The sequence below is a fragment of the Macrobrachium rosenbergii genome, chromosome 35, assembly GCF_040412425.1.
Source record: "Macrobrachium rosenbergii isolate ZJJX-2024 chromosome 35, ASM4041242v1, whole genome shotgun sequence".
NCBI lineage: Eukaryota > Metazoa > Arthropoda > Malacostraca > Decapoda > Palaemonidae > Macrobrachium > Macrobrachium rosenbergii.
In genome coordinates, this window is record NC_089775.1 from 4,320,189 (window position 1) to 4,328,132 (window position 7,944).

Sequence of the window (7,944 nt, forward strand, 5' to 3'; positions counted from 1 at the left end):
TTATATTATTTGTATATATTTTTTAACTTAATTTTCAGTCCGAGTTTGTTATTTTATATAGAGCCTCCTGGTTAAGAAGGATTTAGGGCCTAGCAGCCTCATCCCAAAACCTTCTTCATTTTAAGCTCTGTTTAAGAATTCTCTGAAAGTGTTTTAACATTAACCATTAACCAAATCTTGAAGGAAAGGGTTAATAAATATTCTATTTTAAGGAATTAATATTTTATTAAATTACCTAAAATTCAGGCCGCCAAGTCTTCGACAACACGCTCCACCTTCTTCAGGAGCCTGAGAGCGTTTTCGTCTGTGATGTGCCACGTGGAGTAACTGACGGTGTAGGACATACTCCCTGAGGCACTGATCACTGTATGGAATGTCATGCTGTGCGTGAGCCCCATCTTAATGAAGAGTATGATTCTGCCTCCCCTGACATGCCTGTAGTCCCTCCATGCGTCGAAGAACCCTGGGACGAACGCGTTGGCGATGGTGTAGTCGCAGTCGATTGGCACCGGAGCGTCTCTCCTTAGGGCTGCCTCTTGAACATGCTTCATCTCCCTCACCACCTCTTCCTTGAGGACGTGTTTGGTCCTCACTTTCTCCCGCATGTCAGCGTCCAGCGTCCTCGCGTGGTCCCAGAACGTGTCCTTGTCGTACGGAGGAGTGTCTATCGTCTGCAGCATCCTGCCGACGTGACAGCCGAAGGAGAACGTCTTCTGTTTCTCCCAGTAACGGCGGAGGTTGAGGGTTTGTCTGCTGCGGATGCTGAGGGCGTCACCAACCTCTACCCTGGCCTCTCGCGCAAGTTCAACCAAGGCCGTGTTTATGGCGAGAACGAACCCCGAGTTGAAAGTCACGCCAGCGCCCTTGCACTTTTCGTGAAATTTCCACAGGGTTGGGGACTCCAAGCTGCTGAGCAGGTAACGCGTAGTCGGCTGGGGATCTTCTGGGAAGCCAAACGCCTTGTACAGCAGAGGCGTGAACTCGGACTGCAGATTCCTCTCAGCAAACTTCTCCACTTCATCAGGATGTTCTTCCAGATACCCCCTGATCTCGTTCTTCAAGGAGAGCGTTTGCTCGTCGCTCGCAATGCAGCCTACCTGTTCCTCGTCGTCTACGGAAGCCCCACCAATGACCTCCTCCAGGATTTTAAACAGCACCACAAAGATGTAGGTGACAGCGTTGCCGTCCGTGATGCCGTGGTGGAAGCTTACGAGCAGGGTTGACTGGTGTGGGAACGCTGGGTGACATTCGTGTGTGGGAGTGATTTGCCCTCGCATGAGTCTAACGCGCCACAGGGGTCCATCCTCATTATGAGTGTAGGCGCAGCTTATCAGGGCAGTTAATTCCTCCATTAGATTGTCTCCGCTCACTTCCTGTGGAGGAGACAGTGGAATATTTGATTTAGAAGGGTACTTTAGACTTTCAAGAACTGTGGCAATTACTTTTTTCAAAGTAGTTTCAAAGTGATTTGCTTAAATGTTAAGTCAAAGAGGTTAAGTCAAATGTCTTAGCATTTTCCAGAAGTGCACCGTAGGGCAAAACAAGAGAAATTTCTAGTCATAAATCACTTTCCACAAGATGTGATTGGTATATTTATTTAACATTTCTAGAGGCTGTGAACACCAGTCAAAGGAAATACTTGTTCAGTGAACTTAGAAAAGAGCCAGTTGTTTAAGTGAGTGAAAGTGTGGAGTGAGCAGAAACAAAGAATCGGTAGAGAATTAGCAGGAAAAAAGGTTACGTACGGGAAACAATACAAAGGTATTTGCAGGAGGAAGAATAGACCATCTTCTTTATTCTTATAAGGGCATGAACTTCAATGCCTTCTCGTAAGGCATTCCCTTGGGGCAAACCCTTGGGGCACCCCTTGATGCTCAACTCACTTGAAAATCAATCTTTCTTTCTTCCATCTCACATACCCACAATTCCCGTCACAGTAGCGAAAGCACGTCCGCAGGGTTTGAATCTTGCTGAAAAGGAAACTTTAAATAATTTAACACTTCATGATGGCTACTTGATGTTCTGACAAGGATTATATATCAATAATCAGATTTTATCAGATATTCAGAGATTGATTGATGTCGATATTGTGTCTACTATGATGAATATTTCAGGTAATCATCAAAATGGCACTGTTGAATGATGAATGAGGCATTTTTCATGACTGTTCAGACAAGTTTTACATAATTCATCACCACTTAAAATGATTGGCGAGAGAGAGAGAGAGAGAGAGAGAGAGAAAGTAAGTCATACAACTGTTACTCTAGTAATTTGGGAGAAGTTAGTGTCTCCAAGACCCTAATCCACCCAAGCCAAACCCAACAGTCAGCACACATCCAGATTCATCATTCACAGCTTAGGTCAACATAGGTCATTTGACCTTGGCTGACAATTGACCCCGGGCCCTCTCAGTGGTAAGGTGGATCGCCTGCCCAATGTACGATAAGTCCCACATAGTTAAAATTGATTTTCATTTAATGGAAGTTAGCTCTAAAAGAGTCAGGCTTCTAGGTCAGGTCAAAAGGTCAAACCGTGTAGTGTAGCTCAAGGACAGCGAGAGAAGGATTACTGAAAATCCTTGGGTTGTATGAAGGATAAGAATTAGGGAGGACCCTTTTGGAGCTAAACAGTGGACTTATGATGAAGTCAGGTCAACGATTAGAGGTCGCGGGATTGAAAATCACATGAAGAAGACACACTGACGACGATGTGCAGGAAATATCGTAAGCTTAGAGCAGAGTTGCGTAAAGTCTCTCCTGGAAATTGATAATCAAGACTAATCTCTTTGGGGATCTGACCTTCTGACCTGTGACCTATGACCTTTGATTTATTAGGGCAACACCTAATATATTTGTAATAATTTGGGCTCCACAGTCTAGTGTATAGGACATTTGGAGCGCCAGGTCAGATTCTCTGTAGCCCAATGAAGCAGGCCATAACCAGGGTATCAGGGGCATTAGGGCAACACCCCCATCCCAAAATACAAAACAGTATCCAAACCAACTTGTAAAGGTGGACGAGTGCCCTCTGAAGGTCCTCTGTCCTGAGGGGTTCCGCTGTCAGGACGCCTACGCAGATGGGGAAGTGGAGTACGCCCATACGGTGAGCCGACTCCATTCGCTTCGCTCCTGCGCCTGCGGGCTGCAGCCATCTCACTCCTTGGGCGCCCCTGGGTATTTGGGATGCGTGGAGGGTCCTGCAAAGGGCATTAAATTGAAACAGAAGTAGCTCTCAATGACTTCATAGCATGATATGGTTCCTTGTTGATAGGCCTCATGGACAAGAGCCAAAGGGCAGTTTCCTTTGTTCGTTAATTTTAATATACCCTCCACCCCCTTCCCCGAATTTACCATGTACCCCAAGTCTGAGAATATGCCCCATGGGAGGGCATTTGTTGGTGACAACGTAAACGGGGTGAAAAAATATATCACGAGCCAAAAAAGTGAATAAGTTCATCAATTAACTGTCCTGTACTACAATTGGCGAAGGATTTAGGTACAAATCTGTCCTTGAAAAACATCCTATAATTGGTGGTTAGGACATAACGAGACTCTGGGGTCATAAACTTGGTCATAAAATCCCATTTAATCTTTCAAGTGAGAAGCTCATTTGACAAATGTTCCCTTGGCTCATTTTGAAATGAAAAGAAGCTCATTTGATAAATGTCCATAAAAACTCGTCCAAATTCCTGTACCAAATCTCCCTTATCCCATTTTTAAAGCATTTTTTCTTTAGTCACTTATTAAAATGATCTCAACTTGATAAATGTGTAAGTGAAATGAAATATATATATATATATATATATATATATATATATATATATATATATATATATATGAAAATGCCCATAAAACACTATTTAAACGTTGAAACCATATATTTCAGGCACTTGTTTCTGTGCCCCTGTTCACTGGTAGAATATGGACAGGGTGGAAAGTTACAATGGTATATATACAAAAACATGAAGGTGTGGCCTTAGGCCTCCGATGTTAGGAGGTGGCGTTTCTTAGAAGGAGAGATTGACCAAATTCCTAGTGGTTTTTGGCCTCATTAGCTCCCGTTTGGCGATGGATCTGGCGGTCGCGTTTCTTGGGTCATCTTCTTCAAGAGGGGTCCGAGATTAATGTGTCAATAGTCCAATTTCAATGTCCTCCTGACAGGTTCATATTGTTGGTTTGATTGATGATAGCAGATTCAGCATCTTTCTTTGTACGGACAGCTACTCTTGAAAAACCAACTCCCCCCCAGTTAATGACATGCCCTGTATTTCTAATATGTAGGAAAATTCCCGAACTCTCGGGAAGCGTAACGTACTGATCTTTTGTGCTCTGTTAGATCTACCTGTCTCGCCTACATAGATGTCATGACAATTACTACACGGTATCTTGTAAACTCCGGCTTCTTCCCTTTGTTATTTAAGTAACGTTAACGAGCGAACTCCCGATGGATTTGGGATAATGGAAAATGAAAGGATTATTAGAACTGAGTTGCTTTCGGTGGCCTTTTGGATGTTTTCAGATGGAAGCTTTATTTTGTTGTTGAAAGTGGGAAGGTATATTTTATTCCTTTATTAATAGCCCTCTCGATAATGTGTGGTGGATAGAGCAGTTTTGTATATATACCATTGTAACTTTCCACCTGTCCATATTCTACCAGTGAACAGGGGCACAGGTGAAATATATGGTTTCAACGTTTAAATAGTGTTTTATGGGCCTTCTTATTTTCATATTACACTGTAGTATTACAGGAAAAGACATTCATATATATATATATATATATATATATATATATATATATATATATATATATTTATATATATATATGATAGTGAGTGTACTACAGTTTTAAAAGGGTGGATATTTTCCCTTTGACCTTTGGAGATTGGAGGAGATTCAGAAGGAGATTCTTCTTAAAGGAGTTGACAGATCATCTTGACCTGCAATGCAATAGGTCTTTGAGAGAGAGAGAGAGAGAGAGAGAGAGAGAGAGAGGTGCAACCATGTGGGAGAGAGAGTCTAAATGAAGGATTTAAATTACATTTTCTCTCTCTCGTATGTGTGTGTGTTTCAGAGAGAGAGAGAGATAGGGTTTACATATTGGTTTACCTCTCTCTCTCTCTCTCTCTCTCTCTCTCTCTCTAAGTTTCTCTCTCTCTCTCTCTCTCTCTCTCTCCCTTAAATAGTATAAAGCAGTTTACACCTCTGGGCCAAAGTCACACACTCCTCTTTTAGACCAAAGGTCACCCCCGAACCTCATCGCCCCCTGGAGACATTTCATTCATACAATTAACATTAATTATAAACATAATTATAGAAATTATTAACAGAAAATTACAGAAACAACCGTAATTATTAAATTATCTCCAATCTTTAAATATAATTGGCAACTCAAGTCGCATTTTTGGCAGTGTTCGTTCTTCCAAACCAAAAAATCAATTTATATTTATACATTTCTTTTCGGCGCTATAGTGATCTCAGTATAGTTTAGACGTTAATATACATGTAAAATGCACTCGATGATAAGTCCTGCACTCACGACAGTCACTATAAATCACTATATCACTGAAAAGAGAAAAAGCTTCGCTCGGGGTGACAGAATCTCATTAGTGTGGTATATCAATCGCAACGTTCGAGTTCACTTTATCCAAATAACATTCTTTTTTATTATTTACAAAGAGAATATTTATGATATTGGTCATTTAAATATGAAATTAATTATAAATGAATTAATATAACTGAATTTTTCTATATACGTAAGTTGATTATTTATTAATATATTTACAAAGTACGTATGAGAGCGACGACGGTTCTGTCAGACGTACGATTACTGTCCCGACGCCTCTCTCTCTCTCTCTCAATATATAATCAATAACAATAAATTATGTTAATAAATAAATTACTTTCATCATCTAGTGTCTCACGTCTAGTCTAAACGAGCTGTTTGAGCCGAGACGGCCATTATGGCATCTTTAACTCATTAATTTTCCGCGCTAGACCTTATTTAATGAAGTTTTGTCAATTTTGTGGCTTGTTACTATTTAAAACATATTCATCTGCTAGTTTCTATCGCTACTCCAATTTAAACCTTCTCTTCCACCTCCGACCTCTTTTTCCGTTATAAAGTCTAACAGAAGGGAATACGACAGGAGAAATAACCCGCTCCCACCTTCTTTATCTGTGCGATTTTTGTTGGGGTATTTTTGCAAACTGAAGGCTTCATTACAAACTCCTTGAGTAATCCCACTATAACTGCCACATTCAGGTCAGTCAGGTCATCTTTTGTTTTTTCGGTATCTTAGCTATAACATATAATTCACAAGATCAGGGATTTTTCCTCGTTCCACAGTTTTCAAAATGGACTAGTCAGCACATAGTTGGCACAAGGTATCATTTCAGTTTCAGCTAAAATTAACTCTCTGGTGATCCCACTATAACCTTGCCATTTACATCACCCAAGTCTCATTGTCGCATTCGTTTGAAATATTAGCACATAATAATGTAAAATTCATGAATGGACAAAATTACTGACCCAATGTATATTTGGTAAAATGCGTTTTAAAATACAATAATATTATCTTATATTGTACCTAGACCTCCAAATACAGGGGCTTTTCTCTTTGCCTGAAATTGAAGAGTGTGTTATATGCCCGAGTATTTGGATTGAGAGCTACTTCAACGATACCCAACAAACGAAAAATTTAACCTTAAGATCTAGATTTCCAATCATAAGTGAGTTTCCCGGTCTTCTGTTATGTAAAACTGTGTAATTATGGATCGGTATGGGTCTGCACTCGAAATGTAAATTCATTTAAAAAATATACATAAAATTAAATAATTAATGCACGAGCCAATTTCGGTTCAAGACAGTGTGAAATAATAAAACGAATTGGGAAGAGAGATTTAAAAGTTATTTAGTCTTTTTCTCAGAAAAAACTTTTTGGGGGATTATAAACTCCAAATCTATTTGAGGTCGCAATTTGCTATCCATCGATGGATCTACCATTTTTGTGTGTTGTGTAGGCAGTGTGTGCGCGTGTCATTAAGATGTATCCGATGGTTGTAGATTTCAAATGTAAATCTGCTGTTTTAGCGAAAATTGAAAAACCCTGATAAGTCTTTGTTGCCATTCAACTCTCTGGCAAACTTTTCTCCTTTCCTTTATTCTGTTCTGATGGGATTTCTTCAGCTTATCAGCTGAGTTTTCTGTACTCAGTATGCTTTCTCTGGAAGAGTGATGAGGCAAGGAGGCTATTTATCAACATTCTTTGAATACTTTAGTTTCATGGAAATTGTAGCTAAGTTGGCAGATTTTAAGCAGTCTGTTCTCATTTTTGCTATTCAGCTGCCATTATTATGCAAAAATGAAAGCCGTAGAGTTTCAAGGATTTTCATTTCATCTGGTGGAAGACTGAAGACTGGATTTACAAGGATTCATATAACAAATCTTTGATTACAGGAAATATCAGTGATTATTGAGTCTCTGTATTATATATTTGTGAATATTATTACATATCATGAGACATAGGAGATGCACATAAGTGGTTTCGATCTGTTGTGCTCATAAGCTATCGAAGAAAATATAACGAATTTTAATTGTCATGAATATAGTCGAAATAATTCCTCCCTATATGCAAACATGCGAATACGTACACCCACCCACGCTCATGACAGCATCCAATAACATGCTAATCAAGGATGTAATGTCAGGCAGGAAAATGAAAACATTCTTCCTTCCACAATCAACACACTATCACAAACTGGTGAAAAGCAAGACAGACACAGAATTTCTATAATATGTATTTATACTATCTGATGTCACTAAAACTTTTTAATTTTTTTACCGTTTTACATCGTATACCTACTGAGTGGGAACTATAACTCAAAATTCAGGCAACCCCCTCCTCTTACATTCCAAATGGTAACAATTGCTTGAACTCTGACAGCC

General features: G+C 39.8%; 1 protein-coding gene across 3 annotated transcripts; it reads right to left on the bottom strand.

Moving 5' to 3' along the window:
- Window positions 1–205: 205 nt before the first annotated feature.
- Window positions 206–5,630, bottom strand: LOC136856401 (uncharacterized). 3 transcript variants are annotated; one of them, XM_067134237.1, is made up of 5 exons: window positions 5,536–5,630; window positions 4,873–4,936; window positions 3,005–3,196; window positions 1,884–1,970; window positions 206–1,373 (listed from the first exon to the last, which is right to left on the bottom strand). In XM_067134237.1, exons 4-5 carry the CDS (start codon window positions 1,908–1,910, stop codon window positions 243–245), a joined length of 1,158 nt encoding a protein of 385 aa, XP_066990338.1. In that variant the 5' UTR covers window positions 1,911–1,970; window positions 3,005–3,196; window positions 4,873–4,936; window positions 5,536–5,630; the 3' UTR covers window positions 206–242. The 3 variants fall into 3 exon arrangements, with proteins under 3 accessions (XP_066990338.1, XP_066990339.1, XP_066990341.1); XM_067134238.1 differs by lacking the exon at window positions 4,873–4,936 and having other exon boundaries at window positions 5,536–5,609; XM_067134240.1 differs by lacking the exons at window positions 1,884–1,970; window positions 3,005–3,196; window positions 4,873–4,936; window positions 5,536–5,630 and adding an exon at window positions 1,746–1,867.
- Between the last annotated feature and the right edge of the window lie 2,314 nt (window positions 5,631–7,944).